At 42.3% G+C, this 19,664-nt stretch overlaps 1 protein-coding gene across 6 annotated transcripts in view; it reads right to left on the bottom strand.

Moving 5' to 3' along the window:
* Positions 1 to 19,244, bottom strand: part of obsl1b (obscurin like cytoskeletal adaptor 1b) — a 48,377-nt gene extending 29,133 nt beyond the window's left edge. The window contains exons 1-13 of one of the 6 annotated variants that reach the window (XM_070543891.1): positions 19,011 to 19,244; positions 11,158 to 12,273; positions 6,502 to 6,771; positions 6,030 to 6,290; positions 5,635 to 5,946; positions 5,256 to 5,522; positions 3,389 to 3,664; positions 2,922 to 3,197; positions 2,398 to 2,673; positions 1,843 to 2,118; positions 1,313 to 1,579; positions 889 to 1,152; positions 707 to 781 (exon numbers count right to left, since the gene is read on the bottom strand). In XM_070543891.1, coding sequence (XP_070399992.1) covers positions 707 to 781; positions 889 to 1,152; positions 1,313 to 1,579; positions 1,843 to 2,118; positions 2,398 to 2,673; positions 2,922 to 3,197; positions 3,389 to 3,664; positions 5,256 to 5,522; positions 5,635 to 5,946; positions 6,030 to 6,290; positions 6,502 to 6,771; positions 11,158 to 12,172 — 3,835 coding nt within the window. In that variant the 5' untranslated portion in view covers positions 12,173 to 12,273; positions 19,011 to 19,244. The remainder of the gene's footprint in view (positions 1 to 706; positions 782 to 888; positions 1,153 to 1,312; positions 1,580 to 1,842; positions 2,119 to 2,397; positions 2,674 to 2,921; positions 3,198 to 3,388; positions 3,665 to 5,255; positions 5,523 to 5,634; positions 5,947 to 6,029; positions 6,291 to 6,501; positions 6,772 to 11,157; positions 12,274 to 19,010) is intronic. The other 5 variants (XM_070543892.1, XM_070543893.1, XM_070543894.1 and 2 more) reach the window with 5 other exon arrangements.
* Between the last annotated feature and the right edge of the window lie 420 nt (positions 19,245 to 19,664).

Genomic DNA, 19,664 nt, shown 5'->3' with positions numbered 1-19,664 from the left:
TGGATGACTTGCTCCAGAATAGCCTCTTCAGTGGACTCGTTCCTTTCTTGATCAGGGCAGAGCCATGGCGATGCAGCTATAAGCATTGTGATGTACACAGAGAAAGGTTTTCAGTTCTTGGTGTTCTCAATACTTCGTCCACAATATATGTTCACAGCAGTGGGAGTTAGCATGAAGTTATGGGATAATCCATTGCAAAGACAAACAAGAAGGTCGACCAGGATTGGTCTGAAAGTAAACCTCAGTGCGTCTCTTAAATTGACACCTTCTGGCATACCACCAATCTGTGCTCTAACGCCTTAAAAGCCTTGCATGTAAATTGCATCTATTTGATGAGACTTCGTTGTCATTGCAACGGGGAAACGCTCAGGGCAGCAATGTGAATGAGACGATCTGGAGATGAATAGGACATAAGATGGACTTTAAGAGTTGCACGTTTTAAGCAAAGATGATGGTTAAAGTGAAGAATGGATTGACAAACAACATGTAGGTTAGTCTGAGCAGCTGCTACACATCTAGCAAACACACGTTTGATTAAGCAGCAAAATGACCCAAACCAATGATGACAGAGTGATACAAATCAGTTTTCTAAAGGAAACAAAAACAATTACAGATGGTTCAGATGATTGAGCTAACAGTGGGTCACACCACTTGTTAGTGGCATTTATGGTCAATATGGATGGCTGATTTAGAAATATTAAATCACCTTTGACATCCACAGTGTATTGGGCAGATGCATCAGCTACCGCATCAATCTCATGACGACAGTGACACTGTCCGGCTGTTTGGACAAAGCCAAAAAAAAAAAGACAATGAGCTGGGTGATTGATCTATGCTTGTATCTGCAATCTTGAATAATAATTGTGCAGGTGCAATGAAGGGCAACACCTTTTACATCCACAGGTAATGGTGTATCGTTCAGTGCATCACAGCTAAACCTGCCATCACCAGATAAGACTTCTGGCTGGAGGGGCACGATTTGGTTCTGCTCTATGCTGTCACCTTCCAATTCGGGATATATTGGAGTTCCGTCTTTGTACCAGCAAGCTTTTGCAATAGGATCTGAAATCTCAAACTGCTGAACAATTTGGCAGTTTGCTTCAGCTGACTTGTTCTTCTCATCGGGTTCAAGCTTGTGTGTTGGTGGGGTTACTAAAACAGTAATCGTGGGATCATTTCAGTGCAAATCACATTTAAATTTTAGAGGTAAAAATAACAACAATCACAGACATGTACACAGAGCTAGAATCTAAAGCAACAGACAAAGACATAACCATAACAAAACATACATTTGCAAATAAGAAAAAATCACCTTGATTTTCTACTATTAATTTGGCAACATCATCTGCTGTTGCACAATAGTATGCGCCAGAGTTTGAAGGATGCGTTGGTTCAACGACAAGGGTCTTGTTGATGTCTTCCATTTCAAAATCAAATTCTTTGCTTGAACATGATTCAGATTCTTTCGGCTGTGACGCTTGGAAAACAGGGTCTGAGGTTTCACTGGCTGGTTCGGATAGGCCGGTTTCTCCGAGTGACCGCATCTCCACAACTTCTGCTGAGGGCGACGTTGTTGAAGCTAAAAATAATGATTCAAAACATAACTGAACAGACGCAGAAATGTCAAACCCTGAAGAATGGTTTAGAGTCGTCCCCCCCCCCCCCCCTCCCAAAAAAAGGGTTGCAATTATCTATATATTTCAAAATCATTGAAAAATAAATGACCATGTTAAATTTTACTCATGTCTTCTTTCTTAGGTAGAGGTTAATTTGCAGTACTTGGTTATGCCCTTTCACAAAAAGCCCGCTGGAACACAACAACAGTCTGAATGAAAACATCACCTTTCTTTGTCTCAGAGACGTGGATATTGTCATCAGAGCTCTCACAGCTGTATTGCTCTGGCTGCAAGAGCTCCGCAGATGGAATAATGAGTCTCGCTGATGTGCCGTCACTCTTTATATCCCAACCCTTTTGTGGGCAGAGCTGTTTACCATCGTTATACCAGCTGACAGGCACAGCAGAGTCTGCAACCTTACATTCCAGCTTCAAAGCTTTGCCAACTTCAAGTGACTTGGCTCTCTCATCATCAAAAATAGTAGAGCATGTCACTGGTAGAGCTAGCATTGGGAATTAAGGACAACTAAATAAACCCAAGGCTGTGGAAATGGATACCTTTGAAAGATATGACTGCTGAGCAGAAGATAAGTGGTTCTTTGAAGACGTGCAGTTCAGAAAGAGCCACTGCAGTCGCAAAGCAAGTGAAAGTATCGCCTAGTGCATCGTGAATTTTAAAGGTTATAAAGCAGCCCATCAAACCGCTTCAGCAGAGATTGTTAGTGGCACCTGCAAAGAGGGAGTTATAACGTAAAGGCTTAAGAAAGGAAAGGTAAAGTCACCTTTGATCGTCACTTGAAATTCCACTGTATCATCCCGTGTGGCGCATCTGTACAAACCAGAGTGGCACGGTTCTGCAGACTCAATAATTAAAGTCCTGGTGTTGCCCTCTGAGTGGAGTTCTAATTCAGTGTTAGATATGAGCCGCACGTCATCCTTGTACCAGCAAACCTGGCCTTCAGGGTCACACACCACACACTGAAGTACTACAGGGCAGCCGGCTTCAATCAACTTCATCTTCATATCTTCAGGAATAAGTGAGAACTTCATAGGTGGAGCTACGGATATGTTTAGAATGTATATCAGCCACGAGTAAACCTCATGTTTGCAGTTTAGGTTATTCACCACAAGTTATCGACTTGCATGCTGTAACATAGTGAAAGATAAAAACATAGCTGCAGATCTAAGAAGCACCAAGAAAAAAAGATGGCAGCGCATCAGAAAACAGAGAAGAGATCAAAAGAGTAGGTTAGTTGCGAGTAGGAGCTTGTTAATGATTCACATCACTTCAAGGTAAGTAAATCACCTTTGACATCCACACTGAATGTGATGGAGTCACCCTTTGTCTTGCAGCAATACAAGCCAGAGTGGGCAACTTCTGCTGAATGGACATTCAGTTTCCTCTCATAGCCGTCAGTTATGATATCTACTCCACCTTGAGGATGGAGCTTTGACCCGTCTTTGTACCAGTGCACCTGGGCAAAGGGGTCTGACAGCTCACATTGTAAAACAATTGGGCAGCCAGTTAGGATGGTTTTGTTCCTTTCTGCATCTGGAAGTGTTGAAAACCTCACTGGTGGGGCTATGGATATGTAGACATTGCAATCATTTGTAAAGGCATAAAATTATTTTTTTGCACAAGTTCATCTGTAATACACGGCAACATACACATACTGCACATAGAAATACATTCATGAAGATGAAATAAAGGAGGGAAATTTGGCATAAAGATGACCACAGACAACGATATGGTAAAGAATTCAGGCTACTCACCTTCTACCTCCACATTGAACCTGATGACATCATCAATAGCATCGCAGCAGTACACTCCTGAATGTGAGAAGTCTGCTGATTGGATGACAATTCGTCTCATTGTACCCTCTGCCTGGATATGAAGACCATCCATTGTTTGTAGTTCTACCCCATTCTTGTACCAATGCACTGGAGTTGCAGGGTCAGAGATCTCACAGTAGAGTACAATTGGGTTCCCAACTTCTACAAACTTGTTTCGATCCATTTCAGACAGTGGTAGAAACTTCACAAGTGGAGCTGAAATTTTAGATAGGGAATACTTTTGTTTAGCCTGGCGAGCCATGCTAAAGCTTCCTTATGGCAAGCAAAGGGCCTGGTAACGCTTCCAATCAAATAACCTCACCCTCTGAGAATTCTGACGAAGACAATCAGCACTGAACCGTGTACGTCACACCGCAACGCTCAGTTTCTCATGAACGATGATTTTGTCTGAAGCTGAGTCCGCTGTGGCTCTTTCCTCTGTTCTAAATGACTTTGACATGACTTTAAAACCACAACAGGAAGAAGCGCTAAAATGCTTTCTTTTAAAGAAAGATGTTTGCGCTGTCACCAGACGCCATCTTTGACTACAGCTAAAAAATGACAGTGTTGCATGGTACAATTGTCATCTCTGCCTTTTTTTCTGACTGGTTATATTTGATCTGGCTAGCCCCACCCCTCATGTTGCTGTGTGGTGAGTATCCAGACTCATCCTCTGTGTAAAATAGACAGAGGATGAGTCTGGCAGGCCAGGCCATGTTTTGATAGTTTTGTCTCACCATTATCTAAACACAGTACAAAAACATGCATTATGTATTCCTCATTCTACCCACTTTTCCCTTTTTGAATCAGAGGCGTCTAGAAACCAAATCCTTCTCACCCCTGCTGCACATTGGAAGCATCAGCAGTGCAGAACGGCACTGCTTCAAATAGAATCCATTATAGTCTACGGAGTGTTTCAAACCAGCTGCAATGTGACGATTTTCAGTTGCGCCCCAAAAGCAGCACGCCACATCGCTAAAGTTAGCATCGGGTTCTATTTTTTTCCACAATCCGTTTCTGGGATGCTTCAATTTCCAGAGTTAACATAGGGCTAGACAGGAAATCACACACTGTTTCAGTGTAAAATTCACAGTAATTTTCAAAATAAAAGTATTGCAGCAATGCAATTTCATGTATATATGAAGCTTACGGGTGACCCAACGGTTTATATACTCCCAGTATTTATTTATTTATTATTTATTTAACTTATGTTTTTCAGGAGGATAAACTGCTTGAGATGTAACATCTCGTTTTCGAGCAGGTCCTCCTACAACACAACTGATAACAAATAAGGTGGCAGAGTTAGAAAGTTATAACAGACTTAAAAAAGAGAAAAGAAAGAAAGTAAATAAATAATAATAGTAAAAATAATGATATGTGTAAAGTATATATACACACGTAAATGAGTATACACACACAAATATATACGCGAGGAGGTTGGCAGAAGTTTGGAGGGAATTTGTGATCTCGCGAGTCAAGCGAGAAGCGCGGCTGAGGAGCTGCTTCGCTGCTGAGACTCTCCCAGTGTGCACTCGAGTGCAGTGATTGTTGTGAGTAAACCGTTCTGCACCGCTGATGCTTCCAGTGTGCAGTGGGGGAAAGACATAACCCAAACTTAACTTTCCCATTCTGGATTCCCACTCAGAGGGTTATAATAAATTCATACCTGCAACACTTCCTCCTAATCCTATACCTTCATCTCACAATCAGTTCTTACCCACCGTTAACAGTCTCCTATGAATCGCTTGAACCATGACAAAATAGTCAATGTAGTGAAAAGACATTCATCCAGTTGACCCAGACGTACCTTGAATGTACAGTGCTGCAGAATCCCGAATGCCATATGCAATAAATGTAATCTCAGCTCCGTTATCCGTGTCCCGTACTCCTCTAATGCGAAGAGACTGGTGGGTTCTTGACCGACGCATGGAATAATGCTCATCCTCTTGAAGCTGAGTCCCATTCAAGAACCACGTACCAATAACTGAAGCAGAAAGTTCAATTGAGAATAGTGCATCTTGCCCTTCTGGCACCAAGGCATCTTGTAATGGAGCTTGTATTCTAGCCACAGGAACTGCAAAGAAAAAAACATGTTCAAGATGTACCAAGGGAAGCTGTCCTAATCTGTGAATCATGTGTTCATAGATTAGGATGAACTGTTTATCTGCTGGTAAATCAAAGGTTACCTAGGTGAACAGTTCTTGGAAATTCAACATTGTTGCTTTTTCCGTATTTGTTCACACTGCAAATGCGAAAGCGATAATCTGCCTCACACGGGACACTGTCACCGAGGATCTCAACCGAAGTGGCAGAGTCTGTGGTCAGGCACTGCAGCCACTCCTGAGAACCAGTGCCCACTTCTTGTCGTTCAAGCACATATCCAGATGGAGGGTTCTTTCGTGAGTCCGGTGCCGGAGTCCATGAGAGCAGAGCAGCATTAGCGTGCTCTGTGTTGATCTGCACTCCCAGCGGACAACTGGGAGGACAATGTCTGGCCGCTAAAATGGGAAAACATCAGTTAGAATACAAAGAACAGAAAAAAATGCACTGTGACGAATGATTTGCTGGTGGTGGAACCCACATTTCACTCTTAACTGGGAGGAGGTCTTGGATCTGCCCACCAGAAAAGTCACAAGGCCGGAGTCTTGGGGCATTGTATTGACGAACACCAAAATGTGAGTTCGACCAAAAGACTTCAGGATCGTCTGGTGGGTTTCGCGCAACTCTGTGCCATCCTTGTACCAATGTATGTCCATTTCTTCTTTTTCCACTTCAACACAAAATGCAGCATTTTCACCTTCCAAGACATCCACCTTCCGTGGAAGTTTTCGCAAAATTGTACCTGCAAGGAAAAACAAAGTTTTGACAAGCATCAAATCTAAAAATGATTATATTATATTATTTAAGTTATATTTTTAAAGAAACATATAAAGATTACTGATGGATTTTCATGATTTAATTATTAAATTGTCCAAAAATCTAAGTGTCACATATTGAAGCAACACTAAGTGTCAGTTGCTTAACCCAAAATTTAAGAAAATGATTAAAATCACCTTTTACAGCTACCTCTGCTATGCTTCTACCCCCATCGGGCATCTCACAGAGGTAAATTCCATCATCATCAACCCCAATGTCACGGATCGTTAGCCGCCGTTTTGTTCCCCATTCCTCCATTCCATATTTGGCCCCTGGCTGCAGTCGTCTATCCTCCAGATACCATGTAATTGGAACAGAGTCTTCAGGAACTTCACATTCAAGGACAGCTAAGTCTCGTTCCCAAACTTCTAGATCATAGAGAGGCTGCTTAAATCGTACAGGTGGCTCTGAGATCGGAAGATGAAAAAGATGTCACTCAAAAATAGAGAAATATTCATATTTGATTATCATGTAAAATTAGTATTACTTTAATCGTATGAATACTGAAAGGAAGCTGACCCTGAGGAAACTCATGCATGCCCTATTAACACAGTCAAATGAAATATGTTTTACAACTAATTCCACTTGAGCAAACAAGATGTGCAAAATCAAGAGACAAGAAACACATTTAGTCAAGGAACAAGAAGGCTGTAAACACACTGAGGTGTTAGATAGGGAATATACTGTTTGTAACGGACACCATCAGACATTACCAGACAGTTGTAAACTACAGAATGTGGGTCACATTTAGTTATCTGTGTTAAGCTCCATATCTTGTTATGGATCACTTCCCTTCAAATCTCCCCACTAGTTATGATAAACCAATAATTTCACCTCAGCGTTTTATTTCAACCTCTTACTGACACAGTGAAAGGATGTTTTTGTGATACTTAAATGGTGCAATGAGTTTGGACTTCTCTGGGCCACGTGCAACACACGATATCCCACTGAAAGGCTTCTTTCGCATGGGCAAACTCCCGTAGACCTTTCATAAGCTAAATGACTTTGCAGACATCACTGTAAGGTTGAACTCTATCTCAAACTGAAGAATTTCATCCATTTGGACATTGCCAAGCTCAAATGTCCTGCATTATTGCATTTTATTGATCTCCCAAGAGTTTATAAACCGACTATAATTTCACGTCTGATGAATTGATCTAACCCTAATCCTAATCCCAATTTAATCTAGTAATGTAAATAGTGACACAAAGCAAATTTATTGATTTAGGTTGTAAAAAGTTGGGTGTACCGACTGCTAGTGCATACACCGCTTTTCCCCTAATCATAGTTGCAACATATAAGAAAATCTTATTTCATGCCCATATACATCCGATTCATTGACCCCCTACTAGAAAAAACAAAAAGAATGGGAGTCTATGGGCCAATAAAAGTTATTATCTGATCCCATTTGATGGTTTTAACATATAATTTCTGTGAGACACATTCCGATGCCAAGTAAATGTTGGGGGTGGGGGGTTGGAGTCAAAAAACATCAAATGTGAACTTAATAAACCTCTTTTTATCACCCTGTAGACTGACTTTATATCTGTTGGCTCTGTTGGGGTTATCTTATTACTTCATTATTAGGCTATCCTGCTTCAATAGGTTAAGGCTGTTTACAAGTTAGAGCACATCTCTCATCATCAGATTAAATGTGTATCATTTAATCAAAAATTAAGTTAAAGCTGATTACGATTTAGACCTATTTTTCACCAGTTTTCATTATTCTGGAGAAGAAGCAGACCTGATGCACACAGCTTGGCAGAATAGGGCAGTTTTATTCAATTCAAGTTTATTTATAAAGCGCCAAATCACGACAAGAGTCGTCTCAAGGCACTTCACATAATAAACATTCCAATTCAGGTCAGTTCATTAAGAAAACAGTTTTATTAAATGTCATACCCAGGTAAGGCACATATGTACTCTAATGCTTCAGAGCCAAGATATATAAAGTAAGTCCAACAGTTTGATAAATGCAACAAGATTTAAATTCATATTTTACATTTTTCAGTTTTTTAATGAAACATAAAATACTGTGCAAACCAGGACAGAATGTTTATTATAGCGCTAAGTTCACATTTTCTTTACTAAACTCCCCAAACCAAGTTTCTGCTGATGGCAGAAGGACACAGTCAGTACTTAGCGAGGACAGTCAGTTTGCTGTTTAATGAAATAGCCAATCGTAGTAGAGCCTTTCTAGCCAATCAGAGACGAGAAAGGCAGGATCCTCCTTGGACATCCTAGAATTCCAAATTATGCTAACCGCGACAGTGCCAGAATGCCAGAGAGGCTAGTCCACCCCAGGGCAAATGCCCGCCAACCACTGGTGGCTTCAGTTAGCTCATTTAGCTCACAGCTACATTGGCTCAGAGTTTGGTGGGTGTCGATCATCTGCCCCCACCCTCCCAGCTACATTTTTGTATTTTGCGGGAGTGAACAGAAGTGTGACATGGCGGTGGTTGGAACCGCCCGCTCGGATTCAATGGTGGGGCTGGATGGCGTGAGTTCGGTCTCGAAAGGGCGATGTAGTGTTCACTTAAAAATCCGAGGGACTTCTCAGGAAGGAGGAAATCCTCAAGCCTGCGGGCGGCGTTTAATACGTGTGGGAAAGTCCGCGGTGTCCTCCACAATAAGGTAAACAAAGGCAGGCATGAGCTGTGCTGCTTTTGGAGACTCTGAAACACATTATTCTGTTAACTGGCGGTGTGTGTCCTCATAATCTTGTGCCACACACACTGCTTTCTCCCCTGAGCAGCTGTCTGCTCGCCGGGGTGAGAGCTCCGATGCAGAGGACAGGCACACACACACACACACACACACACACACACACACACACACACACACACACACACACACACACACACACACACACACACACACACTCACTCTCTTATCCCGTTCCCACTGAGAGGCAGCTCCGTGCTACAGACAGAAGTTTACTCAACAGCAGCCAGCATGAAAATGATTTGCGCATGCAGGAAACCCCGCTGGCTCATTCTGCTCGCAGATCGGAGACGGTAGGCATAATTTCAGCCGGCCATTCAGTCCGAAGTGTCGTCTCGGTCCCAGTCCGACCGCCGGGGAGAAGGTCTGAGAAAAAGAGTTGCCTCGGAACAGAAAATGCAAATCTGACCTGTGTGTGAAACCAAATTCCAGTTCTGGAAGAAACCAGTAGGGACCGAACTGAAGCTAATGTGTAAGTGCCATTAGACTCTTCAGAACCGTACAAGTCACATCATATATACAGGTATTGGTGAAACCCCATAGAGGACTCCCAACTACTCGTCTCACCACGTTTAGGCCATCAAACCGGAAATGAAGTACACAAAGGTGAAAATAGGCTTTCGTCCTTCTTCCTGGACAAAAGGTGGAGCATTAAGAGTAAACCACTATTTCATTTCATTTCATTAAAGCCCCTTCTGCGACCAATGCAGACGCCCAAGGTGCTGAACACAACACAATAAAAACATAAAACCATCAGAATGAAATCTAACAATCGTAAAACCAATGTACAATCAATTAAAAGAGGAGAATAAAAGCAAAAAATAAAATCCTGACAATGATTAAGAGGCCGGGGCATCGAAACCGGGTAAAATGAGCTAATCCTGGAATGCCTCGAAAACAAAATGTGTCTTAAGGCGAGTCTTAAAAACCCCCAACGAGGGTGACTGGCGCACTACCAAAGGCAACTGGTTCCAAAGTGCAGGTGCCAACACACGAACGCACGGTCCCCCCGTGACCTGCACTTGGTGCGTGGAATGATCAACAGCTCTCTGCCGGCTGAGCAAAGGGCCCGCGAGGGGGCGTGTCTATGCAAAAGGTTGCCAAGATATGCTGGAGCAGTTCCTTGTAAGGCCTTGTATGCCAGTACCAAGACCTTGAATTTTGCCCTGTATTGCACAGGCAGCCAATGAGGGGATGCCAACACAGGGGTGATATGTTCCCTGCGCTAGTGCCCGTCACGAACCTAGCGGCTGAGTTTTGTGCTAACTGCAAGCGCAGTAGTCGAGCCTTGAAAGAACAAAAACATGTGTGACAGTCTCTAAATGTACTCTGGACAGCAGGGGCTTAATTCTGGCTAGTCGGCATAAGTTTAAAAAACACAATTGCACATCCTGTTTGATTTGCGTGTCGAGTTTAAGGGCTGAGTCCATTTGCACTCCCAAATTTCGGATGATGGTCTTCATGTTAGATGCTAAAGTGCCCAGATTCACAGCATCGCATGGGTGTGTGGACATGCCAGGGCTAAGTACAATTACTCCAGTCTTAGCGTCATTCAGATGTAAAAAGTTTGTAGCCATCCAGGAGCGCACATCCTCTAAGGCATCTACAAGCTTTGATATTGACCTATCGACCCCCCGCTGAAGGGGGAGGTAGATCTGACAGTCGTCAGCATAAAAATGAGAACACATGCCGAACCGCCTAAGAAGATTCCCCAACGGTAGTAAGCAGATGGCAAAAAGAAGCGGACCCAGTACAGACCCTATAAATCTGGACATGTGATAAGCAGCAGCTACACTAGGGGAGATGTGATTCTGTTGTGGTATCATATATGTGACTTCTTATATCCCAGAAAATGACCTCAGTGTACCTTTTTTTATCTCACTGACATCATCTGAGCATCAAATGGACAGAAATTTGATACAATCATTCATAACTCCCTTCTCAGTCCTTCTACTCCATGCAAAAGGTATTACAGGCTTGGACTGTGTTCACATAACTCTTTTCTTGATTTCATTTCACTTCAGTCAGATTCAGTCAGTCAGAAGCTACTGAAAAAATATTTCACTTACCCTTGACGGAAAGGTGCACAGCGCTAAGGGTTTGCCCTGCAGTGTTTGATGCAGCACAGACATAAACTCCATTATCCTTTTGCTTACAATACAGGACCTTTAGTGTGAAGTACCCCTCTCTGTCCTCGTATAACAAGTAACGCCTTCCAGACAGTATGAGTCTCCCATCTTTCCTCCAGATTATTTCTGGTTTTGGTTTACCAGTCACAAAGCAGCGGAATTTGGCATGTTTGCCTTCAGTAACAGCAAATATTTTTACTTTAGTTGACTTGGTCATGCTCTCGTCTTTGAGTCGATTTGGCGCTTGTCTACCAGTCCTCGGTTTACCCTGCTGGATTTTCCAGTGACCATTTGTGTAGCCGTTGCGATTTCCTTCTTCTTCATGTCCTGGACCTGCATCAACTAGCAACACAGCTCCTGCCAGCGCTTCCCCAAACTCATTCCTAGCTTTGCATGTATATACACCCCCGTCTGGAGCTCGGGTCTTGAAGATTTTGAGCTGAAACCATCCACCATCCTGGTAGCCCACATTAAAATGTGTACTCTCAAATATTTCGTTGAGTTTTCTACCATCTTTTTCCCAGACAACCTCCGGTCTTGGGCTTCCCCAAAGCTTACAGGAGAAGGCAGCATCTTCCCCACGACCGACTCGAGTAGAAAGGGGCTTGATCAGGAATCGTGGCTTTTTTTCCTCCCTTAGCTCCATTTCTTGTGCCTCACCTTCAACCTTCAGAGTGGCTGCTGCATATGTTTCCCCGATACTGTTCTTTGCTTTGCATATGTATTGTCCACTATCTTCAATAGTTACTGCAGAAATGATAAGATTGTAAACATTTCCATCTTCAAAGACCCTATATCGTCCTTGAGGGTCAATCTTTTCATTGTTTTGCTCCCAGATGACGGCTGGCCTTGGGTCTCCTCCTATTTGACACTTTAGGACGGCCTCAGTCCCACTTTGCACTATGACAGGTCTTGGATAAGCTAAGAAACGTGGAGCACCACCAAACACATCCATTTCTGCTTCTTGGACAGCTTCCTTGCACCTCTGGTAGTCTAGGAGAGTTATGAGCCGCTATGGACTGATGCAAGAACATCCAACTTCTTCAATGTAACTTCCTAAAGAAAGAAATAACAAACTGATTATTTTGTTAAAACATTTCAGGCCTTTTGGACCATATGAACAAACGTTAAAATCAGCATTGTATTTTCAAAACTATGAAACTAATCTGTCAAACATGATGTTAAACATTATTTCCACAAAGAATTAAACCTTTATCTTTTGGAATGGAAAGAAAATCCGCTATCATTCCAACACTCACCCTTTGCCCCCATGAAGTGCATGTCTTTCAGCACAAACAGATGGTATGATTATTAGGGATAATTGAATAAGGTCTGCCTGTGTGGGAGAAAAATATAGTGGAGCAGTGAGAGGAGGGACAGCCCAGTCCGGTTGCAACAGCAGCCACAACACATAGCCAGCACAGCTGGTGCTGTATTTCACTGGGAAAGTGCTTAATATAGGAACCCCTAAATAAAGACCTGCGAGGGCGTGTGTGTCAGGTATCACAAAGACGGCTCAGAAATCTGCACGCTCACTCGGGCACAAAACCACCGTCAAAGGGACCATCCTGCTCCAATATATCCATATAATAATATATACATATAATATATATAATATATACATATAATAATGCCATAAGGAATTCAAGAAATGCATATTTTTCCAAAATCCTCTCAGACAATAAAAATAACCCTAAAATTATTTTCTCCACAATCAATAATATTCTCAACTCCAACCAAAACTCAGCTCAGAAAACCCCTGAAACACTCTTTGTGAGAAGTTTGCAGCCCACTTTAGAGGGAAGGGAGACACCATCAGATGTAACATTTTATCCTCCCAACGTAACACAGTCTTAGACACGTCTGAGAGTCTAACTGAGGAAACACTGGACAGTTTTGTCTTGGTTGAAGCTGAGACTCTTGATAAAGTTTTCCCCTCAGTGAGACCCACCACATGTGTCCTGGACCCTGTTCCCACTAGGTTTTTAAAACAATTTTATGATTCTTTTAGAGATGAGGTTTTAACTATGATGAATTGCTCCCTTCAGACAGGGGTCTTTCCTGCCGCTTTTAAACGGGCGGTGGTGAGGCCCCTGCTGAAGAAGAGCATTTTAGATTTTAATGATTGAAACAATTATCCACCGGTATCCAACTTACCATTTTTAAGCAAAATTTTAGAAAAGCTTGTTTTAATCCAACTCAATGATTTTATCAACACCCATAATGCTTTTGAAAAATTTCAGTCTGGTTTTAGGGTGAACCACAGCACAGAGACAGCCCTTCTGAAGACTTTAAATGATTTTAGAGTAAATTATGACAAACGTAAGGTGACTGTGTTGGTTCTACTGTAGACCACACTGTTCTTTTAACTTGTTTGAAACGGATCGGCCTCTGTGGTGCTGTTCACCAATGGTTCACATCCTACCTCACAGACAGGACTTTTATGGTGAGTTTGGATACCTGTTCCTCTAGGGTCCATGCGATTACATGTGGTGTGCCCCAGGGTTCAATTTTAGGCCCAGTGCTTTTTAACCTTTATATGCTCCCTCTTGGCAGTGTCATCAGGAGACACGGGGTGAGTTTCCACCTTTACGCCGGGGACACACCGGCCGCGGAAGCGCCGCAAAAATGGGACCGCCTTCATTCGGCGCCCTTGTTAAGCTATTCTATAGACCACATGGGCCGCCGAAGCGCTGCGAATCGCCGCGCACCGGCGCGCGCCGGCACTCCAGCCCGCGCTATGCAGCGATCATTTCGGCATCGTCTCTATTTTTCCGCGAGCCGCGGGTGAATCGCGTCAATTCTGGCAAGATGTCAAACCTAGAGATAAGAGGCAGGCCGGTAAAGTTAACAAAATAAAGCATTTCAAAATAAAATTCCGCAATAGTCAAATGTGTTCGTAATCAGACACTGCAGAAAAACCACACGAACGCGCACACACATCGAACATGTGTGCGTGTGTGACCACGTGAAGGGGGGTGTGGTTTTGGGTGTCTTTTCACTGGAGCAAACAGGACAGAGAGGCAGAAAGTCTGAGGCAAGCAGTTAAGATGGATGACTTTAAATTAATTATGGAAGTTGAGAAACACAAGGAGCTGTACGACCCCCGAAAAACATGATTATTTACGTTCCCATTTAGGAAGAAACTGCTAGGATACAGCTGCAGAATTGGAGCGGGTTCCAAGAGATTCAACTGGCAGAAACACACACACACACACACACACACACACACACACACACACACACACTCAAACGTATAGGAAAAGAGCTGAGAAAAGGCTGAGAGGAAATGGAGGACACCAAGTGTTTAAAAGAAAAACTACAGCTGGGCCGAGGCGCGCCTCGACTGGGGCGCGTCTGATCTGAACTGAGGAGCGGCGAGCAGCGGCCGAATTTTGTGAGCGATTCGCTTCTCGGCGCTTCTGCGGCCGGTGCGTCCCCAGCGTTACGCTGATGATACACAGCTGTACATCTCTGTGTCTCCTGATGACACACGGCCAATGGACACACTTTTTAATTGCATTTTTGATATCAAATCCTGGACGGCAGAGAACTTTCTCCAGCTCAACCAGGACAAAACGGAAGTTTTAGTCATCAGTCCTGAGGCCCAGAGAGAGAAGCTTTTACCAAAATGACAATCACTGTCTCTTAATCCATCTTCACAAGTGAAGAACCTGGGTGTCATCTTTGACTCTGAGCTGGCTTTTATCCATCATATTAAAAATATCACCAAAATAGGTTTTTATCATCTAAAGAACCTCGCCAGAGTCCGCCCCATTCTCTCTCAGGCCAATACGGAGACGCTGATGCACGCTTTTATCACCAGTAGGATAGACTACTGCATTGCCCTGCTTTCTGGTCTTCCTAAAAAGAGGATTTCAGGTTTACAACTATTACAAAACTCAGCAGCACGTGTCCTGACGAAGACCAGGAGGCGGGAGCACATTACTCCAGTTTTAGAATCACTGCATTGGCTCCCCGTATGTTTTCAGGATCCATTTCAAAATACTTTTAACAGTTTTTAAGTGTCTTAATGGTCTTGGGCCTTCTTATCTTTCAGAACTGCTTTTACCGTATGAACCCACGCGGTCTCTGCGCTCCTCTGGCAGCCGTCTCCTTGTCATCCCTAAAGTCAGGACGCATATTCACGGCGAGGCGTCTTTCCAGGACTACGGTCCTCGCCTCTGGAACGAGCTGCCAGGGGACCTCAGGGCTGCTGAGAACGTTCGTGTTTTTAGAAACAGACTCAAGACTCATCTTTTTAGCTTAGCTTTTAACGGAATACTCTCACTTTTTAAATTAATTAATTACTTTGTTTATTTATATGATCTATTTATTTTATTTATTTAATGTATTCTTTCTTTATACGTGCATTTTAAACAGTTTTTTTTACCTTGATTTATGATCAACATTATTTTAATATCTATGTAACTTTTTATATTACAATTCTCATTTTAGCTCTTTGGATCTTATATTTTAACCTTAATTTAACCTTTTTCCAGTGCTTCCTCTGTGGGAGCCCTCTGCCCCGGCGGTGGTGGTCGGCTGTGGCGGCCTGGGTGTTTTCCATGTGTGCCTGGGTGGTGGTGGTGGGGGTCTCTGCCCTCCCTGCCCTGGGCGCCCGGTGTCAGTGCCTCGGCTGCTGCTGTGGACCTGCTGCTGTCAGGGCGGAGGGCTCCCCTGATGGTGTTTCCTTATCCTCATCTTAGCTGGTCTGGCTCATCTGATCTCAGACAATCGTGCTTTTTTACCATGGGGAAGGGGGCATGTATGTATGTGTGTGTGTGTGTGTGTGTGTGTGTGTGTGTGTGTGTGTGTGTGTGTGTGTGTGTGTGTGTGTGTGTGTGTGTGTGTGTGAGCGTGCAGCGGTGGAGGAGTGTTGTGAAGGGGTTGTTATTGTCAGACTGTTTTTAAAATTCTGGGGATGGGAGGGAATGTGGGTATGTGGGGCCTTTTAATTTGTTAAGCACTTTGAGTTGCATGTATTAAGTGCTATATAAATAAGGTTGATTGATTGATTGATTGAATATCGTAAAATCTTTCTTGACAATGATGTTGGAGGATAATTTATTGAAATTGTGAAGTATTGTATTTAATAATCCCCAATGCTTTTAAAAATCAGTCCTGGAAATAACACATTTTATCCATTTGCCTCCCCCTTGTTAGTAGCTATTATTATTATTTAGAAAATATGTTTAGAATATTTTTTTCTTGTTTTTATTCTTGTTTTTTAATTTAATGCACCATAGGAAATGGCACTACTTTTTAATTTTGTTCTATTTGTACAATGACAATAATGACATTCCATTTCATTCTATTCTATTCTATTCTATTAATATTATTATTTCTGCAATCTCATCTGTCAAATTCATTAATGATCACTTTCTAGGTCTTATACAATGGGATGCTCGATAAAGGGCTTGTGATCACACGTGATTATGTATTGCATTCTGGAACATGGTGGACATGTTGGTGTAAACAAACAGTAAATCACAGAGAAGAAGCAGATTTGGGAGAAAGAAAATGTTGGACATCAGGGATACGTTAAATAGGGAAGCCAGGGACCAGCATATGGACCAGCATTCTAAATGGTTTGGATCCATGTGAAAGACCTACGACTGGAGCGTCGACGACAACTTGTTGCTGCCACAGTTCTGCTTAACAAACATTCTCGGTTTTCTTGTTTGTGGTGTGAGCGAAAGTAAATATCCGGACGAGAGGTATACATTTGGTTTGTTGGTTTTTCTAGGAAAACAATCAAAACTGTTATCCCATAGAAGTGTAGCAGAAGAAGCTGTGTTGTGAGTCAGTGTGCTCGAATTAGCCTACCAGATTGTGTGTGTGTGTGTGTGTGTGTGTGTGTGTGTGTGTGTGTGTGTGTGTGTGTGTGTGTGTGTGTGTGAGTCATACATGATTTCTGAAAGGCGAAAACTCCAGAAAGATACTTTAAACCACCAAATAGTTCCTGAGTGCAGCCATTGCTGCAGCTCCGCGCTCCCCACGGGGATGGGTCAAATGTGGAGGTTAAATTTCACCAGTGTGTGATGATGACTAATGGGACTTTACTAACATCACACATCTCCTATCATTCATGCTTACATTTTAAATATTTTCTGTACAAAATGACAACTACTTCAATTTAAGGTAGTAACAGTAAAAGTACCATATTTATTTTGTTTCCCACAGCACTTGAATCTCATTGTCCCTGCACGATGATAAGATGTGTGTATTAGTTAGTAATGTATTTTATTGTTGCATTACGGTGTTAAAACATTTGTATAGATCTTCCGGGTTTTTTTAACCGTTTGATAGCTGACTAGCTACACGTAGCTACGTGCTGTGAGGACAACGTGTGTTCGCTACACACGGCAAATTTGTACTTCACACGTTGGGCCAAATAAACTAAAATATCTCTAAAACGTTACCTCACATGTATCATATGAGAGAAAGAGAGAAGTAGCTGAAGAGTTTGATGTATAATCAGGGTAGCTGCAGATTTAAGGGAGCCAAATTTAAGACTTTTTAAGACCTTTTAAGGACCCGCGGATACCCTGATAATACGTGTGTGGTGTGTAAAATTGGTCTTTAAAAGACGGAAAACCGATACAGATGTTTACAAATTTTAAATTTGAATGCTGATTTCAGCCAATATTAATGGTAGACATCCATAAATGTTATAAATAATATGTAAACATTTAGGGTTTATTATATTTTTCATGGTGCATTTTCGTTTGGCGGGCAGCTTTACACACAATGGCCCCTCCGCTCACAACAACGGTTCAAAGGCGTGCAACACTCCTCAGATATTTTAACTATGATAGATATGATGCAAATATTCAAGTCATAAAATCATCTGAAACACAATTAGCACTAAGTATGAGACGCAAGCGGAAGCATGAAAATTAGAGTAATTCTTCATGCATCAGAAGAGCAAACCTGCCAACAGATCATTCCCATGGCACACCACTCACAGAGATGAGGACGTGGGATGTTATTAACAAGGATCGGTTTTATCCCAAGTTGATGAAAATGTCACGATTGTTGTCAGATTAATGTATAATCAGCTGCTAATCACAAAAATTAATGGTGCATGAAGAAGAAATGGGTAGACTATTAATTCTGACCTAAACAGCTTGAGTTATAAAAAGTCACATGTAGATGGACTCAGTTGTTCTGTTGGATATTTTACATCAGGGACTGATCAACCACATTAACATGTGCATGAAAATATCCTGACTGAGTGAAAGACAAACCGAAGCAGGGTTCCTTCAACCCTTTATGTTACAGATCAGGATTACACCGTGTGGTTGCAGCCCGAGGTTTAAGAACCTTCCCAAATAGTCTCCAAGAACTTGACCTTAAAATAATCTAAAGTCAACAACAGCAACAAATCCATCTAAAGAGCATCCAGGAAGCTGATGTTTCTGCTTCAGCAAAACTCTGATCAACAAATCGACAAACTCCTTGGATGGAGGGGACACTTGTTTACATTTAAATACATCTGTTCATTTTAGTACCTTAGAAGTCTGCATGTTTTTCAATATTTATCCAATGAAACTTTAATAATTTGACAAATTGTGTATGTGCATGTATACAGTCTTAAAATTCCTGCAAGATCATTTTAACCGACCTCGCAAGGTACTTGATTCACACAATTTAGACATTGGCCTTTAAGAATCTTCAAGACTCCCATAGGACAGTTAAAGAGAGTGGATGAACTCTGTGTTTACTTGTCTTATTTAATTGGAATGACCTCTGCCCCCGGTGAAGCGGTGCACCCCAACATGCCCTACCTCGCTTCAGTCGCCAGCAATGGTCATCAACATACATTCCGCTCTTGCAATCACAGTCCGAGTTAAAAAGCAATGCCCCTCGTTTCCAGAAGGCTGAGTGGCGTGCACAGTTGTCGCCACACTCGCATACATGCTATCCGTAATGTCCAAACTCGGTTACATCCTTTCCGGCATTTTTGTCCAGCATAAAGAATCAAAAACGGCACTTCCTGTTGAACAAGTTCAGAGCAGTCCTTGAATCTCAGCGTCGTTCAGGCTTCAGACACTCCAACTGTCATTGTTCAGAGAATACTGTTAAATGCTTTTGCAGCTGCTGCCGTCCCCAAAAATACTGTGTGCCTTGATGACAGCAGTGAGGATAAGCTAGGCACTTCCATCCACTTGCCAGCAGGGGCTAAAGATAGTTCAGCTGGCCAGTGCAGAGCAGAGCACTTAGCTTACTTCAAACCTTGCCCATAAAATATAAAAAATCACCAAAATCATATTCAATAAATTGATTAGTTAATTTTTATTTTTACCAAAAATTAAGCTTGAATGTGCAAAAAGTTTTTAAATGAGTGTTTTTTTTATGTATATATTTAATAAAAGTCTAATGATTCAGCAGAGTTGGACCAGCATGTTTGTGTGAAAGTAAGTCTTCATAGTAGCAAAACT

This window comes from Nothobranchius furzeri, chromosome 14 (assembly GCF_043380555.1).
Source record: "Nothobranchius furzeri strain GRZ-AD chromosome 14, NfurGRZ-RIMD1, whole genome shotgun sequence".
Lineage (NCBI taxonomy): Eukaryota > Metazoa > Chordata > Actinopteri > Cyprinodontiformes > Nothobranchiidae > Nothobranchius > Nothobranchius furzeri.
Note: the sequence above shows the minus strand (reverse complement) of the source record. Positions and strands in the feature narration are given on the sequence as shown.